The following is a 27,189-nucleotide window of genomic DNA, read 5'->3' on the forward strand; positions in this document are numbered from 1 at the left end:
GGCGACATTTAGTACAAATATTCAGAAGAGTAAAGAAAATATCACATTTAAATTTTTTTGTAATGGCAAAAAATCTTACAAATTAAAAAGTACTCCATAAATGTAAAAAAAAGTACTAAAAAATATAAACTATTTTTCTAAAACAGAAGGCATATCCAGGTAGCCTAATCCAGTGCGTGCGCGGGAAACCATCATGAGAGTAGACAGAACAGAGCGGAGGAGAGTAAGGAGCGATTGAAGGACATAGGCCGGCGTGGCATCAATGTGATGCCATCCGCCTGTCGGCAGGACCTACACTGGGCATCAATGCTATGCCATCCGCACTCAAAGGGTTAAGAAAGGCATTCAATAAGGTTCCGCACACTGAGCTGATTCAAAAGTTGGAAGAATACACTACAGATTAGCACAAAATAGGTTAGATCAAGGATTTATTAAATGATCATGAACAGGGGGTTGTTTTTTATGTAATTAGCTTGAATACTATTCAAGTTACCTCAGGTGTACCTCAAGGAAGTGTTGTAGGTCCTCTTTATCACTTCTTTACATTAATGACATTGCCATCACGGTCACGAGCAAAATCCACCTCTTTGCAGATGATGTAGTTGTGTTCAGAGAAATTTATTGCCATTACAACTGATTGGCCTTGAAAATGTATCTCGCTACTAGGGATGCCGACTTACAAAAAATATTGGGGGGGCCAAACCAGGGATCTTGCCCCGGGAAATTTTATAAGTAGTGAGTTTAAAGTTTTTTAAGCATTTTAGAAGAGTCATTTGATCAACATTAGAACCCTGATAACTCGAGTCTCGATATCTGGACACTCAGGGGGAAAATCGACAAGCCTGACACATTTTTTCCTCACACCCATAACGAATTTTTGGAGGGGGCTCAGGCCCCCTCAGGCCCCATCGAGTCGGCACCCCTGCTCGCTACCATAAATGAATGGTACACTACTTGGTAGTAAGAATTAAATCTTGAAGAGAGCATGGTGATAAATTTTTGGTAAAATGATATCTCTCCAAGGAGTTAAACTGCCAACAGATTCAACAATCGAATATCAAGTACCTCAAATATTTAGGTGTCACCATTAATTGGGATCTTAGATGGGGTAAACACACACGTGAAGTATGCGGAAAAGCCAACCATTATTATTTGTAAAAAGAATTATCAGTAAATGCCATAGAAAGTGGAAAGAGATAAGCTAAGCTCTTCTAAGGCCTCACTAAGAATATGCTGCCAGCATGTGGGACACTAATGAAGTAGATCTGGTAGCTGATATGAATAGAGTACAGGACAGGTGGGGTAGATTCGTGATGAATTATTACGATAAAAAGTGCAGCATTCCAATATGTTTGGTGAATTACGATGGGAATTTTTACTGGAGTCTAAAGCAAAGCATAAGCTAAATTTACTCAGTGAATTGGGAGGTTTTTTCTCAGATGATGTGAAATATATCCTTCGCTTACTGGCGTACTCCCATTGTAGCATTATGGATAGCAACAGCGTATCAATTAAAAATTTAATGGCAGCTCCATGAAAGGTGGGAAAACGGGGGCTCTTGATTACAGCCAATTGCCCCTCAGGAAGATATTTATCCCCCTAAGAAGACACACAACAGTGTCCAGGTAGAAATCTTTGCCTCCTCCCTATTGGGAATTTCTTATAAGTCTTACAGAAATTCTTATAAGAATTCTGTAAGACTTAAAGATATCTATAAGTCTTACAGAATTCTTATAGGATTCTATAAGTCTTACAGAAATTCTTATAGGATTCTATAAGTCTTACAGAAATTCTTATAGGATTCTATAAGTCTTACAGAAATTCTTATAAGAACTTTGCATTTCTTATAGAATTCTATAAGAATGTTGCGCAGGTCACATAACTTTCAGGTTTTTATCCGGCATGCATTTAAGTCACCGTAACTGATGTTGGCAATTTATAATTATTTAAGAAATTCTTATAAGATTTTTTTGGAAATAATGTATAACTCTTTGTTAAGTAATGTTCTGCTAATTTATTGGCGTTTTCAGCATGGTATTTGACATAAATGGTTCCAAGAAGTTGAGGCTTCTTCTTATGAGACTTGTTCATACATATCCCTAAGAGCACACGAAAAATTGTACACTTATAAAATCTGTCTGTTTCGAGTCTATAGATTACTTAACCGATGGAAGTTTGATATGGGCCATGAATAAGCACGATGTATACTACGATTGCATACGTTGCAGGATACGGTTGCCATGGAAACCTTGTTTGGTTGTTAAGTTGCTATGTATTGCTTTTATATGTTAATCATTTACCATGTTTTTGTGTGACCTTTTTAATGAAATAAGTCGTGTGCTTCTAACAATAATAACATTGGCCTCATTTGGTAAGTCTTACAAAACTGGCATTCCTAAAATCATGTTACCATAAACAGACAGTTTCGTGGAATTTTAAACTTTTCATCATTAATTTAGATAGACATGTATATTTTTCAGATTGCGACATATCTAATATAAGTGGAAGTTTTAATAAAAGCAGTGTTTCAATGGACAAAGTGAGTGATTTAGTCGTCTCTGGAGAGAATGAATTTTTTATGAGTAAACCTAAATAACATCTGCACAATTATTATTTTATGGAAAATACATCAACTATTATTCTCAATCAGTGTTTCTGGGATTCCTATTAATTTCCCTAAATCTTGCACTAATTGTTAGCCATATTCTACCTATCCTTTTCTCCAAATGGCATCAAATTCCATTTTACTTTATTTATTTATTTCATTATCTATCCAAATCTGCATGTAGAGGTCATTCTCTCTGGTATCTTAAATAAACATTTCTCCTATGTATTTGATTTATCAATTTTTCCTTTTCCTTCCCAAATAATTTCTTGAAGTATCCCAAGTCGAACTTGAATTTTATTTCATTTGCTTCTTCAATTTTCCAGGTTAAATCATTCCATATTGCAATTCCTTTATATTTCATTGTGTAGTGATTGCCAAAGCCATATTCTATTATCAGTCCATCATTCCAGGATATCGTTGGTTTCATTGCTTTTAGTTTTTTAGTTTTAAAATGTGGGGGGCGTTAACCCTATGCAGAACCCATGACCTGAAGGACCTCCATGGTATCTCGCATTGTCTGGCCAGTCAGGTGAACTTTACAGAACTTGAATGTTCTTGCTTGATGCACACTAAAGATAGACATCTACATTTGGTACATGGGAAATCATTAGGTTTGCTGTGTACCAGATATAGGCACCTACATTTGGAAAAAATTAGGTATAATGCTAACTTTGTATTCTCAGGAGGGATGTAAATCTCATGTAGCTTTTTATAGAAGTTTGCGCAAGTGTTTTAAGCATGATGATATGATATTTATAATAAATATTTCCATGAGAAAATTTCTAATAAATAACATTTTGTAATTGATACTTTTGATAAGAAATTTTCTTATAAGAAAAATTCTTATAAGAAATTTTCTTATAAGAAAAATGCCCAATTTCTGATAAGAAATTTTCTTATAGAAAAATTCTTATAAGAAATTTTTTTATAAGAAGAATTCTTATAAGAAATTTTCTTATAAGAAAAATGCCCAATTTCTGATAGGAAATTTTCTTATAAGAAATTTCCAATAGGGCTAGCCTGAGTGCATGTCATTGAAGTGATGGGCCTGTATAACAGACTGATCCATTGACTTCTCTCTCACATTGAATGGAAATGGGATGCTGTGTGCGGGGTAGGCCCACCACTAACTCTCTGAATATATGTGCTTTATCGGTCAAACAGAGGAGAATATGCAAGGCCCACAGCTACCTCTATGAAAATACACCTTGCCGGTCAAACAGAAGTACCCACTGTTGGCCCTAGAAAGGTGGGATATTAAAGGAGTGTGAGACCTGAATCAGAAAAGCAGTTGAAGGAAGGCGTTGAGTTTTTGGAACGAAGTCGTCAACATGCTGGTTTAAAATAGAATTTTATCAAAGCATTTTTTTAAAATCTTGAAGGCATAAAGCCGCAATGAATATTTTATTGGAGAGGAAAAACATTACTTCAAAAGATAGAGTAATTAGTTTTCATTTAACGTACAATATCTGACGGAGAAAAAATATTATATACAGTAGGTCAGGAAGCGTACTGGGTATGCATGACGGCGGCATACAAAATTTAAAGGGCACGTACTGGGTACGCATGACAGCGTTGAGGGGTTAATTGATAGTGTTTGGGGAGTGTAAAATACGAGAATGTATTTAATTACCTTGATGATGTCGTAATATATAGTGAACATTTTGAATATCACATCGCGCACCTGGATGATGCTTTTATTAGTCTACGGCAAGCAAAATTGACAGTCAACCCAAGGATCGCTCTTTGAAAAATTAAATATTTGGGGCACGAGGTGCACAGTGATGGAATTAGAATTGATCCAGAAAGAGCGAGATCGGTAAGCACTTTCCCTATCCCTGATAATCTGAAGGCCACCAAGCATTTTTTGGGCATGTGTAGCTATTATGCACGTTTTATCTCCTCTTTTCCAGAATCAACTAAAAAGAAAAAAATTCATGTTTTGTTTGAGGTAGGGCTCAACAACAGGCTTTTAGGAAACTGCAGGAGAAAATTTCTTCTCCACCCATGCTGCACATGCCCAATTTTGAAAAGGAATTTGTTATGCACACAGACGCTTCAGCTACTGCTGTAGCAGCAGTCCTCTCTCAGATGGTTGAAGGTCAGCTGGCTGCGATAGCCTTCGCGAGTTATACGCTTAATGATGCCAAAAAAAATATGCCACCTATGAAACTGAATGTCTTGCGGTTGTATTTGCAGTTGAAAGATTTGACCAATATCTCAGGGGGCGAGAATACAAACTTTACACGGATAACGAGGCCTTGGCATGGATGCAGCGTCATCCTAAACAATTGGGTAAAGTTGGATACTACGTTTGTCAGTGTACATGTTTCGAGTGAATCATATTAAAGGTAAAGAGAACATAATCGCTGATTGTTTATCTCGGATGTTCGAGGAAGAACCCAAGGCTCACGTAGAGCTGCCTCAGGTGAGTGTTTTGCAGGAGTTGCCTAAAGTGCAACCTCAATAAAATGATACCCCACGGTGCTCACATAAATACTCGCTATAGCGAATTGTCGCATTACGGGAGGTGGAGCAAATAATAGCCAATACAGGCGGTCCCCGACTTTCGCACACAATGCGTTCCCGAAAACTTGTACGAAAGTCGAATGTACGAAAGTCGAACCATTGACTTCCATACTAATTGGGGTTACGTTCCAAAAGAGCGGAATATACCTACTAAAACCTTTTTTTTCACGGATTTTATTTCAATTCACTAAATTTTAATAATATGTTAATAAAATTCACCAAATTATCTAATTTCTTTCGTAAATACGCAGAAAATGTAATTAAAAGTTTAAAAAACAAGAACTCCGTTGGCTCTCGAGTGAAACTTCCTCTTAGCGTTTAAGTTGACATTCCACTTATTACGTCCACTATAAATAAAAAGACATATCAAGAAGCATAATAAAATGTAATTGTTGAACCCGCACTCTGGATACCTTATAATTTGTACACCAAAATTCGACATTCGGCAGGTGACATTCATGATCGCTTATATTTCCCATGTTATTCAAAAAAGACAAACTGAATTCGGGTGAAATTTCGTGCAATATCTTTGCTGAAGGTGTATATGAACTAAACAGCACTCAAACGAAAAAACACAATTAGGAAGAAGATCTTACTAGTTTTATTGAAAGCTATTTGATGATGCCTAGTCAACTTTTTCGAAAAATCTCTCCAATGAAGGCTTTCTTCTTCTCTTGATGAAGGAGCCTATAACAGGCAGTCTCTCTACCAAATAAATCACCTAGATTAGAGTCAATTACCAACAATTCCCTTCATTGTATACGTTCCTATTGTTCGCATATACTGCCATTTGAAAAAATTGAATGTTTGGATGCGCAGTAAACACCGCGGGAATTTAAAAAAATTACAGACCAACGTCTGAAAGTCCGAATTTAGCGTACGGAAGTCGAGTAAAAGGTGTCAATTTTGAACGTACGAAAGTGCGAATTGTACAAAAGTCGAGTGTACAAAAGTCGAGGACCGCCTGTATACCTATTGCGAACAGTTATACAGGGACTGGAGTGGTGCAGCGAAAGAGAAATTTCTGTCCGATAAACGTAAGCATAAATCCAGACAAGAGGCAAATTTGTTTTGCATCACTAAATTTCCTTACTTAAACAACAACTAACTATTCAAACAATTTATAAGTACCATACTAAATGAAAATCATGCACTGCATTGCCTTGTCAATCATTATGCCAATGCACAACCGACGAAGCCATTTTTCTATGTACTTAATTAGTGAATTTACATGATCATTCTATTATTTTGGTATTTTCCAACGAAAATTCAAAAAATAACTGATAAAACTGTATCGCGGTTATTTAATGCCTCAAATGCTTCCATTGGAGTATGTTTATTGTTCCTGTATGTTAAGCGGCAGTTAAGTGAAATAATGTATAGCATTTGCTTCTGCAGACGAAAACGGTGGCAGGTTGCAGAACGATCCTGCCTCGGAAGACTTTTTCTATCATAATGTTATGTCTGCATTATCTACGGTAAAAAGCTTGCTAAGCATGCAAAATGATGTGATTAAAAATGCCGTGGTAAAAAAAAAGTTCCTTTATGAGTGTTACTCTCGCGACATATTTGAAATAATACAATGAGTTTACTACGGCACTGCAATAAAAACGATTTGAATTAAAATTGGTAATATATGAAAAGATATTAACGTGATATTATTTCACGAAAAAATATAACGCAGATATTATGTTGATGTCACTTAAGTAAAACAAAAGCAACATGCAAGAAACTGCGACGAATATAACTCACATGGGTAATATTTGCAGCAAAGAAACGGAAAGGCATACGCACCTGATGGACCCTAAGGCTAAGAAACCTTACGAGTGTGAATTTACTAATTTAACATTCTCAATAATGACTGAGAAACATGAAAAGGAATGCATATTTTTTTAAATTAAATAAACTAAAAGTGCAGCATCAGCTCTTCACATATGCCTCCTTCCATTTCCCAGGTCCTATGAGGTCTGATAATCAATTCAGAACCCTCAACCTATCTTATGTACCTTAGAGAAGCATTTATTATTTGCCAAGAAATTCTAAAATTATATGGCAAAAGGCATTTGGAAAAGCTTTATTATTTGCAGTATAGTGGATATTCTGGACCCATTGTGCACACAGATATCTGCAGTAACTTTTTCTGTATTGTTGGGACAGGGGACAGTGACTTAGGTTTGTAATTCCATAGCATTAAAAAATATGTAGTAATGTTTATTTACCATATTTTAATGTACCCCAATCATCGGTGCCATGACTTTACTATGCAATAACAAAAATTACACAATTTTCTTTACCTTTTAAGGAGACTAATGCATGCATTTAATGTATATTACAGTAGATTCTCAGTCATACTACCCTAAGTTATATATTAACCTCACTTAAACACTGATTTTTTTGGTCCAGTGAATAATTTTACATCTAATATTTCCTTGCTTAAAATGCTTGAATAACATTAGAAATATGTCGTGTTTGGTCTCGTTCTTGTTTGAATTATATGCAAATTACTAACATTTCAATCTAATAAAATATAATAACTATCGCTGAAATTCATCGTTAGACACCTTTTGGGCTAATGCAGCAGTTGACATCCAGAAACTGGGAACTTTAAAGCAGGTAGGCTGAAAAAGTTCAGTGGGCAAGAATGGGAGAGGCATGAAACAGGTTACTATTATTCTTGTGTAACTTGATATTCTCTTTTGAAGCTAAGGTCTTCCTAATACGATCCATGCACGAGCTGGAATCTTTTGTTTGATTTTGGAGAAAAGGAAAGCTTAGAGGGGGGAGGCTAGTGCTGACTGGAGGGGGAAAGTGGATCTTGGGAAATGCGCTAATTTTTCTTTCCCAAGGCACTGAGCTTCTCCCTATGGTAGTTTCATCTCCTGGGGAAGATTCAAAGTATGTGCCTGTCATTATTAGCCATAAATGACACATTGTATATATTTCGTCTCATTTTCATCAAGCGATGAATGCAGGAAAATTTTAAGTCAGAACTGCCACCTTCAAAGGATCAACGCAGGAAAATGATACTTTGGAGAATGACAGAAGGGGTAAAAAAATACATTTTCTACATGGAACTTTATTTGGGACCAGGAATGGCAAACGATGAACGTGGAAAAACAATCAATGCTGGAACAATAGATCGGGGTTCCACTGTGGATGCAGTAAAACCTCCATGAAATAAATTTAAAGCCTTCGTGTTGCAGCTGTGAGCAAGCCCCCGACCTGATTCCCCTGGATTATAACCTGCTGTGTTATCTAATTAATTATTAAAATAGCCCCACCTCGCAATGCATTAGTGAAATTTTCCTTCCCAATTATAGGGTCAGTTTGGATTACTTTCCTCAGGTACCTCATTTCTTCAATCTCCAGTCTTGGTTTGTCTCCAGGTTTGTCTACTCATGAATTTCCTGAAAACTGCTCTTAATAAGCCCACTGTTTTTGAAAATTGGCTTCTCTGTGAACATTTAGTATCACCATTCCGCAATTTCTCCAGTGTAACAGCCCTGAGGCTTAGTGCCAGAAATGGTAGTAATTTGACAAAGACATTCAACCATAGATAACATCATCCAGGAATGCAGTTATGTTTCTCTAAATGTAGTGATATGTAGTCTGTGGTGTTGCTTGTGAGTAAATAAGATAATTAGGCTTCATTTTCTTGCCTCGAGTTGAATTTGCATCCTGGAAACATAGGAGACCAATTGAAAAGGATTTCATGCTCCTTTAACACAAAACCTCACACATTAAACCTTTTTTTGGTTCTCTGCTGCAAGTTTCATAAGTAAGGTTCTACTGTCTGTGAAACACATGTGCCTTACAGCAAGGTGCATTCCATATTTTAACATAGAATTTGACTATCCAGTAGGTACACACCTTGCCCTGTGGACTGCAAGCATCCCTGTTGAAGTACACATCCAGCCTTTCTTTCACTCTGCTGTCTATTGCACCACCATGGACAGATATTGGAAGGTCGTTTTCCTCTTCTTGGCCTAAAAGGTATGAATACACAAGGTAAGCTTTCTCTTAACTATAAATGGTATTAGATATATATTATGACCATTGTATCATTCATATTTTAACCAAAGACTCATAATTACATTACGTATTTAGGATGTTGAACAAAAAAATCAAAATTACTCACACAAAATATTTTTGACCAATCAAAAATGGACAGACAGAAATCATCAAAACAGCAAGTACATATACACACCATGCAACATTAGACATGACCACTTATTGTTTGAACTATGACAATTGCATAGCACAATTAAAATTTAACAAATGTGCTGGTAACCCCACCATTAGAGGTGCGTGTAAATAGCACTTTCATTTTAATTTTGTAGCACTTCAATTACAGTTTATAGCATTTGGTAGCACCAATTTTATTTTTTATTTTCATAATACATTATTATAAGATGATGACAAAATGTGGTAAAGCAAGTATTTGACAAAATACGGAATTATATAGGGTATGACAATAACAAATTAAGGAATTAGAAATATAGTAAATACTTAAATATGAGATTATAGTAGCCGGAATATTATTTATACTACATAAACATCAGCATAGAACAAGTTTCAACACTTTCTTCCTCCAGCCGGTTGAGTCTTTTAGTCACAACTAGATTTTACTGGCTGAAAAATCCCTCTGCAACCATGCTGCTAACTGTTGCCCAGATTTTGTTTAGTGCAGCATTTGCAAACTCAGTTTTTTGTATTGGCAGATGGCAAGAAATATTTGCTAAACATTGCAGAAGCTACCAGGGTTTTCTCCCAACCTCTCGAATCCCTGCCAATAAAAATGCATATAACATCTACGAAGCAGTAAGGCCCAATGCCCTATGGCATAATGAGGGAGGGAATTGGGGGGTTCGGATTCCCCAAAATGTAAAAACACAATTACTTTGCTTAGTCATAAGAGAAAACAAAATATTGAAAAATTGAGTATTTACAAAAGATTTCTTTGAAAAATGAAGTTTTTTCAATTGTGAAAAGTGTTAAAATTAGTTTAAAACCCTCTACTTTGTACCCTGTTCTAAAAAATTTTCCTCAGACCAGAATATTGAATTTTTCCCCTGGTTTTGGACCTCCTCTACTTCCCCGAACAAAATTCCTAGCTATGCTACTAACAACGTCTCATGGCAGTACTCACACATGTCTCCCACGAAACCTTCAAACTCAAGGTGAGCACCAAACGATCACTCTGTGTCCCCTCTTCAGGCAATGCCGACTGGCCTCCTGCCGTGCAATGACACCCAAAACTACTAGAGTCTTGCCGCATCTACATTTCTACATTGTCACTATCACACTCAGTCACTAGCATGCTCCGTTCAAGTTTCGCCGCTCCCACCTGCTATCTCTCTCTGCCACAACACTGTACCAAAATCATTATAAAACAAGCTCCACCTTGTGCAAATGCCAATAACAAAATTCGGGTGGTGGAGGAATAGGGCGATGCGTTCTCCGATTGACTTGCGCAAGCTTGAAATACTTCTCCAGCATCTCTAGAGTTACAAACTTACCCCCGTTGCTGTTACAGATGAACAATGCACTTCTCCACAGTCGGAGAATGTTCCAAGTGGGTGAGGTATATTAGAATGGGATGGGTACTGCCTTGTTGAGGAAGTGGGGGCAGGATAAAGAGAGGTGCAGAGGGCGGTAGGAAGAGGGGTGGGTAAAGGGCCTTCAGCCTTGCGTGAGACTGTGTTTGGGAGCCGTGTATTTTTACAATGCACTCAAGCTCCATCACCGTAGGGACGCGGGGAAATGCTAGGGGAGGAGGGTTCGGAATGCATAAGTTGGGTGTCAGGAAGGTCAGCAAAAGGTGGTAGTAGAAGGTAAACAAAGGTTTGGGAAAGAAACTTCTCTCGCAATGGGGGAACAGGGAGGAGGGCTAGATGAAAGTTCATGGTTAGAGTTGGAAGTGCCTCTTCATTTTGAGTGGCCTGCAAAATAATTTGGTGGTAAATAGAGCCCCATATTTAAGGTAAAACTCCTAACTTTCATTTTCGTCGTCATTGCTGTCATGTCTAGCCCCTGCCGCTGCTTCTTCTCCACTGTTTGTTGCTTAGACACTCGCTAGGCACTGACTGAAGCACTTTGCACATTCGCTCATGAATAGGGACATGCAAAAGGTTGGGCTATTTTATAGCCAAAAGCCGTGGTATATTTTTACAAAAGCAATGTTATTTTGCCCTGAAATCAGTGTTATTTTCATGGCAAAATAATTGATGTTGATTGAGAGCCATGCTTTCTGTGACCCACCCATTATTCTATTCTATTTTTCTATTCTGCTTCAGCAGCTGTATCGCTAGTGCGGCTAATAAACGTGTATGCATAGAGTAATTCGCTCATTTAATTAGCGTAACAAACCATTGACCTAGATACGCTAACGTAGGGTACAAAAGTATGAGCATAAGAAAGTAAGAGTGGTACAGTGGTCGGTCCACTCCGATTAAGGCACGCCGGGTCAGAAGACGGTTGGCTGCCGTGGCTTACGAAAAGGTAATAGGCACCCATGTCGACTGCTATGATGGCTGACTGCTACATATACAACTAGCTGAAACTCCCATACCAAGGCATTAGAAAGACTTATCGGCTCTAGAAACAATATTATTACATGAGTTTCATGATAATACCTCCTATCGACAAATTCCTGAACTCACTGGCCTCGACAGATCTGTAACCGAAACTACTCGACTCCACTCGGCATTCGTAATACTACTCGAAACATTAAAGTCGAGTAAGAACTACTCGACTTGACTCGAATTTTCGAGTACTCGAACATCTCTAGTACGAAGTATTGTCAGCGCGATGTTTATGAGTAGTAAGGTAAATGAGAGGATTGTGTCAGCCACGATATTTTTACAGAACTCCTAATTCCCTCTATTACCACCGCAAGTTTTTAAGTGAACCCTTTCCCTCCAAAGTTGCACTACCATTTAGGATTTCACACTAGACGGACCGCACTCAGAAGCGCTGACATTTTAGCTACTAATGCCAACATAACTAGTTTCGTTGACAAATTTTTCCCCGCATTTCACATAAACGAATTCCATTTGCTCCTGAGGACCGAGCCCGATGTTCGCAAGTTAAAAATATTTTTCATATAAACTTTGCATTATCGAATAGCGCCATGTATTTACCATAGACTTTTCGCCGTGTCCACAATTTCACTACGTATTACCAAAAATTTTGTAATATCCTCCATCGTATAATCAAGAGTTTACTGTATCTACCATTTCGACCAACTAATTGCAGTATCAATGCCACAGGATGTCCATTCGTGGTAGCAAATTTAGCACATCTACTGAAGGGATAGCAAAAACCCCCACACTATATTTTCAATGTTCTCCCCTGAGGTATCAACGTGAAGGCAGACACAGCTGCTTACAAGTAAGAAAAGAAAACAGTAGCATCGTAAAAATATGACACTAAGGGAGAAACTTCCCTTCCTCACGCTTGTTTTTGACCAAGGTTTTCAGATGAATGACTCAAATAAAAAATTAAGGACAATCGGTTTTCCTTTGGACTTGCGAATGACGGGCAGGTAAGAACTTTGTGTGAGACACACACCTCCATTTTCTGCAGCAATTTCTAAGAATAAAGGTTTATCACTTACAAGAGTTTACATGGTGTACCTGTTGGTAACTATAGCCATGCTATCGGTGCAATAAGCTCCTCCTTATCCAAAATGACCGAAACTTTATCTCTTTCAACTAGTCACCGAATATCTGAAGAAGAAACTCGCAAATGTCAAATTCCGCCTCAGTCGTGTGGAACAGGAACGACTGCGTAACACAATTGAGATTCGTGGAATCCCTTCCTCAGACAGTGAGATCACCGAGGAACTTGTCTGCAAAGTGGGGGCAACTTTAGGAGTTAAAATCGAGACCATTCAAATTGATTATTCCTACAGCATTCGACCTAAACCCCAAACACACTCGTCCTAGGCCCAGAATACACCGACAATTGTCTTTCGTTTCATAAGCTCCCGTGTTGCCCCAGGGCTCATTCAAGCCAAGAAGAGGAAACCCAGCCTTATACTAGGGGACACAGGCTTGGGCCCGAATCACCTCCGCATCTACGTCAATGAGTCATTACCCCTACAAAATAGACGGCTATACGTAGCTGCTTGCTACTTGAAGAAAGAAGGAAAAATCCGTTATCTGTGGGTACAAAATGGATGTCAATGAGTCATTATCCCTACAAAATAGACGGCTATACGTAGATGGTCAACGACGGTAGCGAGTGGATTTCCATCATTGTTGAAGAAGATCTAAACAAACTCTATTAACATCAGGCCGCCCTGTTGCTCCCTAAAGTCGAAAGGTCTCGAAAAGAAATCAGCGTTTGCCTTGTGAACTGCCAATCTCTTATGTGCCACATTGATGAGTTCAGACTGCACTTTGATTCAAATCATACAGACGTAATATGATTGACTGAAACATGGCTAAAACCAAGTATTACCAACGATATGGCCAAAGTTCATGATTATCACCTTCATCGTCATAATAGAATCGATAAAGTCGGTGGTAGGGTTGGAGCCTTCGTCCACAACCGCCTCAACTCATCAGTCCTTGCAACTTCGGGACCCACGTACGAACCAAGACCTGAATTTATTGTAATGGAAATAACGGGGGTTAATCTTTCAAAACTCTTATTGTTAGTTGTATATTGTGACCGTACGGATCGGAGTCGGCCTGATGCGTAAAGTAAAATTTTGCAAGACATGAGGGGTTGTATGGTTAAAGTAAAAATTTGAGTCATTGAACGGAGCAAAAGGTTCAATAGATTGGATATTAGGAGTATGGGCATCATTCCCGTTTGGCAGGGGGGAGCTACATGATGCAAAGTACTCATTCATGGCATCTAATGATAACCCGAGAACTTTTGATTTTTGATTTTGATTTTTTAAGTGAGGAAGCCAAGATTTTGGAAGCAGCCTCATCGTTTCATTCAGATACTGGTCTGAATAAAAGGCCCCATAAGCCAATGCAATCTTTAAGAAAGTCTACTAGTATGGTTGTTAATACTGATAGACAAAGGGTCCAGAAATCGTGCCCAAATTGTTCGTTGCCGCATTCTTTGGAAAAATGCAGGAAGTTTTTGAAATTGTCAGCGGGATCTCGGCTAAGATTAGTTAAGGCTAAAGGCTGTTGTTTAGTTTGTTTCAGCCAAGACCATTATTTAAAAGATTGTGAATTCAAAATGCCATGCCCTAAGTGTAAATTGCCTCACAATGAATTAATTTGTTTTGCCAATCGTGAGGGTTCATGTTCGAAATTAGATAAAGATAATACTGCGGTAGAGCAGAAGCAGCAAAACCCTCAATTAGTGAGCGCAGACCCAGATGAGACGAAAGAGAATCCAGTTCGAGAGGTGTCTTCTTTCCAAACGTGCACTCATCGGTTGGGGTCTGTCGTGATGCTTGCGACTGCCAGGGCGATCGTATTGGACATTGATGGCAATGGCCGCGTAATTAAACTCTTGCTTGACACTGCAAGTCAGGGAACCTTTATCACGAAATCTTGCGTTCGAAAGCTACGGTTGAATTCCAATAAGGTTAGAACTCCTATTTTTGGGTTCGGAAATAATAATTCCGTGATATCGTCTGGAATTGTCAGTTTGAAAATGAAACCTTTGTCTGAAAGCACGTTGAAATTGGAAGTCGAAGCTATGGTGGTTCCTCATATTGCTCAATGCCCAAAATTATCGGTCTTTAATAGATCATGGCCTCATATAAAGGGGTTGAAACTTGCGGACCCGAGCTATTACGATGAGGAAGAAATAGACGTATTATTGGGGGCAGAATGGTTTGCATGCGTGGTAGTTAACGTGCCGATAATTGCTCCTGCAGGGACACCAGATATTTTGCCAACTGTTTTTGGTCATTGCCTAATGGGGAAAATTGAAAATAAAGCAAATCAAATCCGAGTGTTCTGCTCAACACTTGGTGATAATATTGAAGGTTTACTGCGAAAGTTTTGGGAGTCTGAGGAACCTCCTAAGAGATATCAGTGTAGTCCAGAAGATGATGCTTGCGAGCAGCATTATAAGAACAATATTTCTCGTGAATTGAAACAGTATGTTGTTCGTTTACCTTTTATCTCATCTACCCTTGAATTGGGGCAAAGCAATTGTTCCGCGCTGCAAAGGTTCTATATGCTAGAATGCAGATTAACCAAAAACTCCGCTTTACGCTCGAAGTATAACGAATTTATGAAGGATTATTTTGAGCAAGGCCATATGATTGTGGCAACGAGTGCCCCATTGAGAACATCTTATTACATTCCGCACCATTGCATTTATCGTTCAAAGGCGGAATTATCGCGATTTAGAGTGGTTTTTGATTGTTCTATGAAAACCACTAATGGCATATCATTGAATGATGTGTTGCATAAGGGTCCCAAATTACAAGTGGATCTAATCGACATTTTGATGCGCTTTCGATTGCATGAGGTTGTGGTGATCGCTGATATACGCCAGATGTATAGAAATATTAAGCTACACCCGGCTGATTATGATATGCAACGAATATTTTGGAGATTTAGTCCCGAGGAAGAGCTCCAAGAATATTGCTTGACCACTGTGACTTATGGAATGAAATCAGCTCCATTTTTGGCAATTCGGACACTTCATCAGTTGGTATGCGATGAAGGCGCATAATTTCCACTTGCATCTCGAATAATTCGAGAAAATACTTACATGGACGACATAGTTTCTTCAGTTCGAACCATTGACGAAGCATTAGTATTGCAGAGCCAATTAAAGAAGCTTTTAGATCGTGGAGGATTTGAGTTGCGCAAATGGTTGAGTAACCAGTTGGAACTGCTAGAGAATGTACCCTCAGAATTTTGCATTCTGAAGCCAGAGTGTTTTACTTTTCAGCATGAAAACCAACCTGCCGCTGAAATTTTGGGTTTGGCATGGAATCCTAGGAAGGATAAATTTTCGTATAAGTTTGAGGCTGGATTTGGTGTCATCACGAAAAGAACCATATTGTCGGAAGTCGCTCGCTTATTTGATCCACTTGGATTTATTAGCCCTGTCACATTTTATGGAAAAAGGCTCATCCAGCACCTTTGGCATTGCGGACTTGAGTGGGATGACACTCCTCCCGAAGAAGTGGTTGTCAAATGGAAACAATTCCGACTTGAGTTACCACTCATTTCGAAATTTGAATTACGTCGTTGCTTGAAAGTAGACTCGGCAATCGACCTTCAGTTGCACGCCTTTGCGGATAGTTCAGAGAGGGGATATGCGGCGGTGGTTTATTTACGAATTGTGAATTCCGACAAGACGGTTGCCACGTCATTACTGATAGCTAAGTCTAAGGTGGCACCGATCAAGCGGATATCATTACCTCGATTAGAATTATTAGGTGTGGTTTTGGCTACTAACCTTATTGATTACGCAAGAGATATATTGCTCCCTCACTGCGAAATTTCTGATGTTGTCGTATGGAGTGATTCAATGGTTGCTCTTCAGTGGATTAAGTCATCTCCTCACCGCTGGAAATCATTTATCGCAAACAGAGTCACTATGGTGCAAGAGAAATTATCTCCGAACAAATTTCGGTATGTTCCATCAGACTCTAACCCTAGTGACATAGCATCGAGAGGAGCCCTTCCTCGTCAATTGATCGAGGACGCAGGTTGGGTGACGGGCCCGTTATGGCTAAGTGAACAATCGGAGGCATGGCCGAGGGCTCCCAGCCTATCTCGCCAAACGGATCGTGATGCCCTTGAAGTGGAAGCTTGAACAATTAATCTCCATACGGCACTAGAGGAAAACACGCTGACTTGGTTGTTGATGTTTTCCTCATTTTCACGACTGAAGAGGATAGCAGCATATTTGCTGCGATTCATTCATAATTGTAAGCACCCTAACGAGAAACATATCGGTTATCTCACTACTGGAGAGTTGGACCAGGCTGAGGTGCGGTTGGTAATCTTAGTGCAGCGAATTGAGTTTCAAAAGGAATTAGATTTATTACGGAAAGAAGAAGTGCCTAGTCGCTTAAGAAAATTGAACCCATTCATCGATGAGGAAGGTGTCTTAAGGGTTGGAGGCAGATTGAAGCATGCCAAAATTGCATTCAGCCAGAAGCATCCAATGTTGCTTCCAAGTTCTCATCATTTAACGGCTTTGATTATCGATTATTATCATGAGACCTACCTACACCCTGGGTCACTTCATTTGCACTGCCTTATCCAGTCGAAATTTTGGATCATTAATGCTAGAGACGTTGTTCGTCGAAGAATATTGCACTGCATTAAATGTTTTCGTGCAAGCCCCAAACCAAAAGAGCAGTTTATGGGCAATCTACCGCCCTCTAGATTGAAAAAAATGAATGCTTTCAGCATATCGGGTGTTGACTATGGCGGGCCATTTGCTCTAAAAATGGCTAAAATCCAAAATTCTAAGATATTAAATGGATATATTTGCTTGTTCGTTTGCTTTGCAACAAAGGCAATACATTTAGAGCTTGTTTCGGATTTAAGCACAGACTGCTTCTTAGCCGCGCTAAAGCGGTTTATCGCTCGTAGAGGCGCTGTGACAGAAATCCATAGTGATAATAGTACTAATTTTGTAGGGGCACAGAGAAGGATGGCGACTTGGAGGAAAGTAACGTCATCAACTGACTTCAATGACAGAGCCGAACGATATCTGGGTGGAAGAGGAATCACATGGAAATTCATACCACCGGGCAGTCCTCATATGGGAGGACTATGGGAAGCCGGGGTAAAATCGGTGAAAAGGCATTTGGGAGCATCACTCGGCGGTCAAGTGCTGACGTACGAAGAATTTTACACGGTGTTAGTACAGGTAGAAGCTGTATTAAACTCAAGGCCTATTACTCCAGTTAGTTCGGATCCTACCGATTTTGAGGCTTTAACTCCTGGCCACTTTCTCCTACAAGAGCCAATTTACGCACTGCCTGAAGAACTGGAGCATGGTAATAGTGGATTGGGGAGACGATGGAGTTTGCTGCAACAAGTAGTAGGGACATTCTGGAAGCGATGGCAAAATGAGTACTTAATGACTCTGCAGCGAAGAGGAAAGTGGACCTCAAAAAGTGGTAATATCAAGGAGGGTGACTTAGTTATATTGAAGGAACCGAATCGTAGCCCATGTAGGTGGAGACTTGGCCGAATAAACCGTTGCTTCTTAGGGACAGATGGCTTGGTTAGGGTTGCTGAGGTTAAAACCGAGCAGGGAGTGTTTAGACGGTCAGTAAAAGATTTGTGTCCATTACCTCTATCGGGTAATTAACGTTTGAGGTCAGGATTTCGTTTTGTTTTTTTTTTGTAATGTTAGGTTTAGTTCTGTAGTTGATAATTTAGTGTTTCGTATTTGTGAACCTTTCCGAGGGCTACCCATTCCTATTAAGTCTCCTTGATGGCCCCCTTGGAGTGAAGAATAAGCAATCCTTTCCTTTTTGTTTTGTCTTTCCCTCTCCTTACCCAAAGTTGAGGTTGGTTAAGTTAAAGTTGGACTATATGATCACATTCGAAAGGTGAAGTAATATATGATTGTTTATCTATTCGATATTAATTTAATTGATAATTACTTTTGTTTTTTTGCTTTGGAACGTTGTTCCAAGGGCGGGGGAATGTTTGGTTGCGAATTTCCCAGAAAAAGTCGAGCCTCGCCACCTGTTGGCGATACCACGAATTGTCGGGTTTTCGTTTTGGTTTTGTTTTTGGTTTGTCACTCCGAGAATGGGAGTGAATAGGCAGTCGTCCAGTGAACTTCGCAAGCGTATGAGCAACCCCAGGAGAAGGAGCCATGTCGCGGCCCCGACGGGAACAACAGCAGCGGTGAGTGGTATGCCATCGGCCCGGCTCGACTTTGATTTAAACAGTATACAGTCCACATTTATATAATCACGTTCGGAAGTGATCACCTACCCTTAATAACATAGCCATTGTTGGAGACTTTAATGCCGACATGTTCCGTGACAACTATTTTAGTGCATTTCTACGTGACTTTATATACTCAAACGATCTGTATTTGATTCCGGATGCCACTCATCATACCGAAAACAGCCACAAGCTCCTCGATCTCTGTATTGTTGATTCACAAGAAAAGATTTCCTCCTTTAGTCAGTCCCCTGTTCCTTTTCTCTCAGCCTATGACAAGATCACCGTGACATACAAATTTACTGCACCTAAAATGATTCCATCCACTCTTGTCTTCCGATAAAATAAAAATTTCGACACCGATAGCTTTTAGAGAGAATTGTTTGAAACAGATTGGAAAAAAGTGCTAGAATCCACCAACGTTGACTTCAAAGTGGAACATTTTAATCTAACATTCTTAACTTGCCTTGATCGTCACACTCCAAAACAAACGATCCAACTTAAAAGACCAATAGTTCCGTGGATTACACCTGAGTTAAAGGCACAAATGAAAGTGAGGGATAAACTGAGAATCAACTCCATTCAAACCAAAAATAATGCCATATATCAACTATTTATATATTTATATAAGGCAACGCAATTTCATTAAGTGATTGGTGATCAAGTCAAAACAACAGTATTATACTAGTATTCTCTCTAACCTCACGAATTCAAATGACCTTTGGCGTGAGCTAAAGAATCTCGGTCTAGTAAGACAGACTATTAAAAGTTCAGTTCTCGGGTTATCATTAGATGCCATGAATGAGTACTTTGCATCATGTAGCTCCCCCCTGCCAAACGGGAATGATGCCCATACTCCTAATATCCAATCTATTGAACCTTTTGCTCCGTTCAATGACTCAAATTTTTACTTTAACCATACAACCCCTCATGTCTTGCAAAATGTCCTACGAAACACTAAATCAAATTCTGTTGGAATTGGTGATATTTTGGTGAAATACCTTAAAGCCTCACCCGCATCTGTGATTCCAGCTCTACTTGATATTTTCAACTAGTCTCTTATGTCTAGCACATTTCCCGCAGTTTGGATATCATCTTTGATTTGACTAATCTGTAAAGTAAAAAAACTCCCACTTCTCCAGGAGATTATCGACCCATATCTATCCTCTGCACCACCTCAAAATGTCTAGAAAAGGTAGTTTATTCACAGGTAGTAGATCATCTAACCGTTAATCAGTTATTAGACCTATTTCAGTAGGGACACACAGACAGCCTTAATTAAAGTCACTGAAGATATTAGGTTCGCTATTGATAAAAAGATGGTGACAATATTGGTCTTGTTTGACTTTAGTAAGGCTTTTGATTGCGTAAACCATGCTCTTCTCCTACAAAAAATGAAAAATCTCAAATTTTCAAGTTCATCCCTTAACTGGTTCCTTTCCTACCTAAATGGATGTCGTCAATCTGTCAAAGATTCCAAAGGAGACTTATCTAACTAGGTAACAACATCTAGTGGTGTTCCACAAGGTTCCATTCTAGAGCCACTTTTGTTCTCGCTGTATATCAGAAACCTTACAAATTGTATTGCTCATTGCAAATACATGATCTATGCAGATGATTTGCAGATCTATTGCCATTGCCTTCCAAACAAACTCGGTGATACCATCAATAAGGTTAATGAGGACGTATCTGCTATCACATATTGGTCTCAGCTAAATTTCCTCGTGTTAAACTCCATAAAAACTAAATCCATTACCATTGGCAACAGCAAGATAGTATCGAATTTAAATTTCACAGAACTGCCAATGATAATGGTCGAGGAAGGAAGCATACCGTTCTGTAACAGTGTGAAAATTTTGGGGCATACATTAACCATGAATCTTTCCTGGAAAGAACACACGATGAGGATATCCAACAAAATAAATGCAATTCTACATCAATTAAAAATCCATAGAAATTTACTGCCACTTCAGCTAAAAAAGAAACTAGTTACTGCACTTATTCTCCCTCACTCAGACTACTGTAGTCTTGTGTACAATGACTTAACTGAGGAGTTGAATATCAAGCAACAACGTCTGTTGAACTACTGTGTGAGATTCATCTTTAATTTATGGCAAGATGAACACATTACCCCTTACTCTAAAAAGCTTTCCTGGTTTGACCTTAAATCAAGGAGAAAATATAACATGGCTTGTTTTATGTTCAATCTCTTCAAATATGGTAGCCCTCTGTATTTAAAGGATCTTTTTCTCCCTAGTTGTAAATGCACTAACGTTGTTACAAGACAAGACCCCTGTTTTTTGTATGCCCCACAGTTCCGCACAGCTACAGTTCAGTAATCATTTACTGTTGTTGCCTCAAAGCTGTTGAACGATTTGCCAAAACAGGTAAAAGACAGTACATCACAGGAAATATTTAAGAAAAGGATTGTCACCCACCTACTTTCTGGCGACACGTGAACACTGATCATGTAATTTAATGATCATTCATCTGCTCATTGATGTGATTAATACCTATTGTTGTGTGAGAAGTAGCAATTTAGTTCTTTTTTTCATTTGTTAAGCTAAATTTCCTTTTTTAAAGTTGTGTTATTTGTTTCTTGGTATGTTTGATGTTCGTTTTTCTGTTTGAAAAAGAAATTATTCTTTTCCAGTTCATTTTTAAATGATACAGTAGACTCTCGTTAATACGAACAATGTTCTTACGAAGCAAATGGTTGGCCCCGACGAAAAGGCTTATTCAAGCTACAGTAAAAGAAACGTTATTACGAAATTTTTGCTTTTACGAAATTACGAACTACAGTCCCGGTCCCAGCGGTTACAAAATGAACTTTATTACGAAGTTTCACGCATAAGCAATGACATTTAGGTGGATGTTCACTACACCAAGGGTTAATAATCGTGCCACGTTTAAGTTCTTCTCGTGTACTGTGCCCAAGAGCGCCAATTATAGCTCTTTATTCAATTTACTCACAACATCATATAATAAGCTTCTCTTCTGGAGTCATGGTGACCCACTCATAAACACTCATAAATAGGGTAGTTTCCTTCATCAAAGAAAACGATAGGCATTGATTGCGATTCGTTACCCACCATTAGTGTATTCATAATACGCAAATTATTTGGTTTTTGAAATACCGGTTTAGACGAATGGCAAGGGTCAAATTTTATCCTCATTTGAAAAAGGCCAGATTGGCGCCCATGCGATTCCACTCCGCGTGACGTCACAGGGACCTAGTTTCTACAGGAGAGGATAGGAGTTATACATCGTCTGAGGTTACCAATGCATGCATGAGGCACAGAGCTCAGGGAAACATGTCTTAATAATCACCTATTAAAACTGGCTAAGGTCGGAAAGTTTTCTTCGTTTGATAAGGTATTAATAAACCTTTTTTAAGCCAAGCGCTACCATTCAGCAAGGTACTCAGCTATCCGCTAGCATCCTGCGTCCTATCAGCGCTCAGAGCCTCGATCAAGGTCACTTCTTAAGGAGAGAGGGGGAACCAGAAATGCGTCGCACGGACTTTCCTACTTACGCGTCGCGTTTTCGCGCGCTTGAAATTTTTCACTTTTCATTTAATCACGAAAAATAGATATCGTCATTTAAAAATCTAAAAGCGCGAAATACGTACTCCAGGAGTAATAATCTTTTGATTTAGGCAATAAAAAAATAGTACGAAACCACCCTATTGGACGTACAGTTAGTCCTCTTCCTACGCACATTCGATTTACGAATTTTCAGAGGTATGAGCATTCAAAAATTTCAAATTTCGAATTTGGCACCCTCCCATTAGGCCGTTGCTACGCGGTGTGACGTTGCGGAATTCTCACTGTGGGCAAAATCTGAACAGAGTATCATAGAATCCAGAGTGAATTTAGGAACTGTTCAGCGTTTTGCCCGTTCTTCATAACCGCAGGTCAGCGCATAAGTGTGAAGCAGTGTTGCATTCTACAGGATAACTGTACTCCTCGATGCCTTGCATACAGTCCGGCCGGTGAGAGTTGTCCGATGACGGCACAATACAAAGGGTGGATAACCCTTGACCAGCATGATATATAGCCAATCGCTATACCCCGAAAGCACCTTACACTCTCGCCTAGTCATACAACGTTGTCAAATGCAAAAGGAGCACCGAAATAAGCCTGATCCACCAAAACAAGTGATTCTTCCCTTGGGTCCTTCACGCTCGTCGTCCCTTCCGGCTCCTTTCTTCACGGAACCTTTTGTAGGCGTATCCGTTTCTTACCTGGCAGCCTGGCCCATACCCTGACCTAGACCATTCTGCCTGTCATCGGACAACTCTCGGCGGCCGGACTCTGGGTTTATCAACTTAGGGGCAAGGTCTTGGAATGCATCTAGTTCGTATATCGGACTTACAGTATTCAGGAAGATATCAACCCTCGATTGCGTCATGATGCATTCTTCTGTTGAGAAAGTCAAACGAATTTTCCTGTTCACATATATTCCCACGTGATTTAATTGCGTGTATAATACACTTTTTTTCGGTGTTTCCTAAAACAAACGTTCATACGAACTTTGTTATTACGAACCTCCAGTTTTTCGGTCCCGTGAACTTCGTAATAACGAGTCTACTGTAACATTGTGTATGTCTATTGGTAGCAATACACATGACCACTTCCTTTATTTGTTTTCAGATTGGTTTATTACTATGTTAATTGTACTGCTCACCACTTCAATAATTTCTATGTTCCAAAGGAGTTAAAACTCCTAGATCAATAAATAATTTAATTATTATTATTATACCTTCCAAGCACCCACATCAAATTTCTTATTATGTGCCTGCCCCCAGCATCCCAAACAGAGCTCTTCTGACCACACTGAAATGTTGACGAGGACATGACAAACATAATGACTGACATGAATGGAGTGCCTCCTGGCAATCACTCACCTCTTCCCGCACTGTCTTCTTGCATCTGTTGCCTCTTCTTCCTCTTGATCGAGTGCAGTGTCTGCGAGAGAGCCAGGTGCAATGCATTCTCCTCCTCCTCCCCACCACCACCCTGCGAAGATGCCCCAAGCTGATGCTCTGGCACCTCCGCAACATCTTCCCATGCAAATGCACTCTTCTTCTCCTCTGACAAGATCTCCAAGGGCACAGGGGTTGTCTGCTGTGGCTGCTGCTGCTGCTGAGGCAATGCAGGTGCCTGTGCTGCTTGTGGTGGTTGTTGTGCTTGCTGCTGCTGCTGTTGCACTTGTTGCTGCTGCTGCTGCTGCTGCTGCGCTTGCTGCTTCTGCTGTGCTTGCTGCTGTTGTTGCTGTTGCTGCTGCTTGCGCTTCTTGTCCTTCCTCTTGGTGCATGATGACTGTGGTGGCTGTGGGAAACATTCATCATTTCTGTTACGAGAGAAAAGAAACATTGAGATTAGTAGAGTTAACCACCTTAGCAAGGCTCATGTCAAAAGGTTGCCATTAGAAAATTGGCCCCTCAAATTGAGGAGAAAATTAACATCAAATTATTTCTATGCGAAATATCCCTAAACCCCAAGATTTAGCCGAAATACTGGCCAACCGATGCCCATGGGTTCCATCAACAAGCAAAGAGGAGAATACCTAACACACAAAAAGAGCTGGAAAATAAAATAGTGCAATATATTTCCCACAAACTAATTCATTTAAGTATAGAAATAGGCTAAAGTTTGTAATTTTCAGAAAAAAAATTAGGGTAGCCGATTTTAGCCAAATCTTGTTTAACTTATATCCCATGCAGTTAATGTGGGGCAACAGGAAAAAAATTATAGACTATTTATTTTCCTCTGGAGGTACATATGCCTTTAAAGACCAATCTTTGAAGAGCTGCAATTTTACCCCAACCTCAAATGATCATGAAAAATAAACTAGAAGGGATAGCAACGAAAAATTTTCCTATGTTTCATGACTACATGAAAGGATGAAAATGACATAGCTTCATCAAAACCTGAGATGGTGGGTGCCAAGCCTGTATGAACTGACATAGAATGACCCCATAATTAACCAAAAGACTATTTCCAAGATTTAGATTATCTGGTTGGCCTGGCAAAAAGTATGATCTGAATTTTCAACCATCACACCCAAGAGATGTTTGATGGTTAAAAAGAATTACTTGGTGAGTATAGCCATTTTGGTACTTATTTTTTTATATCACATTTTTCTAAAAGTTTAGTTTTTCCCTGTGACACAAAAATAGGGGATACAAAAATCATTCCACTCACCCTGCACTGCTGAGGACAGATGCCTGGCCCCCATAACCACTGCTGCCACTTGAATTGCTGTGTCGTGATTTGCTGCTGCCATCACTGCAAAGATGAAGAGAAGACAATGAGTGACAACTCAACTACCAACTCTCCATCACTAATGACACTTGCTCAGGGAAAAATGAATACCTACTTTAAGGTGACAAGAAAGATACCATGGGCTAACAGCATCCTTTGTCAACAGTATTCATTACACGGGTAAAACTACACACAAATTCATTTTCACTAACATGCAAGCTTCATTATTGATGAAAACCATGTTCTCTTCTGAAGATAGTAAAATAATTTTTATTGTGAACTCTCATTGCATATATAGTAATTAAAATACAATGAATTATCCCACTACATACACAGCTCACAATTTTTAACCTTGAATGCATAGGTAAGCATAGGAGAATTTAGGGGAGGGGTGGGTACAAGGGCATGTGGCCACTCTCCCCAGATACTACTTTTTTTTTAATTTTTAATACAGACACCACTACGTTCGTTTTATTTTGTGTATCATGGAGCCTTAATCATTTAAGCCTTGTGCCCAATTCAAGAAGATATTTGGTCATTGGTCATTCACTAGTCAGCACTCACAAAAAAGCATCACCCAAGAGGGAAAGGAGCTTAAAAACTGTAGTTGTTATCTATGTAATTTATTAATATCTTCATATTAATAACTTTCACGTTAAAATAAAAAATATTTTATGTAGTAATTGTTGTGAGTTGTTTTTAATATCCAATATGAGGAGACCGTTTGCTTGTGCCTCCCTCAGAAGAAAATCCTGGATCCGATTGGCGATTAGCATACGTGATCTGGCACAGTAAGATTTAATTTGTAAACTAAATGAAATACAAAGGAAGCAGGCTTAATCATTCAAAACCTTCTACAAAAACACAGAAAGCAGCTAAAAGGCATCTACATAAATCAAACTCGAAATTGTTAGATACCAGTCCTAATCCCAGTTCCACAACAAAGATAAAATATTATATATATTTCAATAAAATATATATTATTTTATTGAAAGAATAAGTGCAGGAATGGGGTTGTCCAATCAGATCCAAAATTGCAATTCATCAAAAGAATTCAGCAGATGGAAAGAGTTACTTAGAAAAACAATATTCCCCCATCAGGCGATAACTAGTAAGTGTTAAATATGAAAACACTTAAGTTGCTGACCAAGTTTTGTGAGTTAATGAAGTCATTGGAGTTTTAATTTTTAAACTGATTCAGGGATAAAAATTTTACGGGGGAAGGAATTTCTCCCATGAGTAAACACAGCAACTGACCACGAGGCCAAAGCACAAGGCCAAGGAGTAGCAGCAATACCCTTGGCTTGCTGATATTATCGATTTATCTGCATAAGGGTTACAAACATATGCCTTTATGGATATGCCTCATAAGGCTGGTGATTGTTCATTCCTAAAGCTGTTCTCACAGGATGTGTGCGCTCCCTCAACCAGTTTCTTCATAGGCCATAATGTAGGAGTTCACAACCCTCTGATTTCAACTTTCCATTGCACTTCAGCCAATTTGGTGATTTTAAGAATGTAACCCCCAGATAGCCCAAAGTGAGACAGTTCTGTTTTTTAAGTTTTTCTCACGGAAAAACATGATACCCCCAATAATACCTCCAAACTTGCCACAAGTTTGTCAGGGTGAAGTTGTAACTTTGCAAGAAGTTTGTCATGACAAGCCTGCAAACCCTTGTGGCAAACTTGATTCAAACTTCCTAGTTATGCTTTTTCTAACTTGCTGCAAACTTGTCGCGTCAAGGCCATTGCAAACTTCTTGTGCCATACCCGCTGCATACTTGTGGTTCCATATCTGCAGCATACTTGCAGAGACATACCTGCTGGGTCATATTGCGCATGACTCATACTTCCCATACCATTCCTGCTGCAAACATGTCTTAACATGTGACAAAAAAGCTATTTTCTCACCCACTTT

The 27,189-nt window shown here is 39.1% G+C and overlaps 1 protein-coding gene across 1 annotated transcript in view; it reads right to left on the bottom strand.

The window, feature by feature from the left end:
- The window catches only part of LOC124164402 (period circadian protein), a 247,849-nt gene that overhangs the window by 176,583 nt on the left and 44,077 nt on the right, over positions 1–27,189 (bottom strand). Inside the window, exons 3-6 of the mRNA XM_046541726.1 lie at positions 25,212–25,295; positions 24,296–24,357; positions 23,912–24,214; positions 9,008–9,123 (exon numbers count right to left, since the gene is read on the bottom strand). Coding sequence (XP_046397682.1) covers positions 9,008–9,123; positions 23,912–24,214; positions 24,296–24,357; positions 25,212–25,295 — 565 coding nt within the window. The remainder of the gene's footprint in view (positions 1–9,007; positions 9,124–23,911; positions 24,215–24,295; positions 24,358–25,211; positions 25,296–27,189) is intronic.

Source organism: Ischnura elegans, chromosome 8, assembly GCF_921293095.1.
Source record: "Ischnura elegans chromosome 8, ioIscEleg1.1, whole genome shotgun sequence".
Classification (NCBI taxonomy): domain Eukaryota; kingdom Metazoa; phylum Arthropoda; class Insecta; order Odonata; family Coenagrionidae; genus Ischnura; species Ischnura elegans.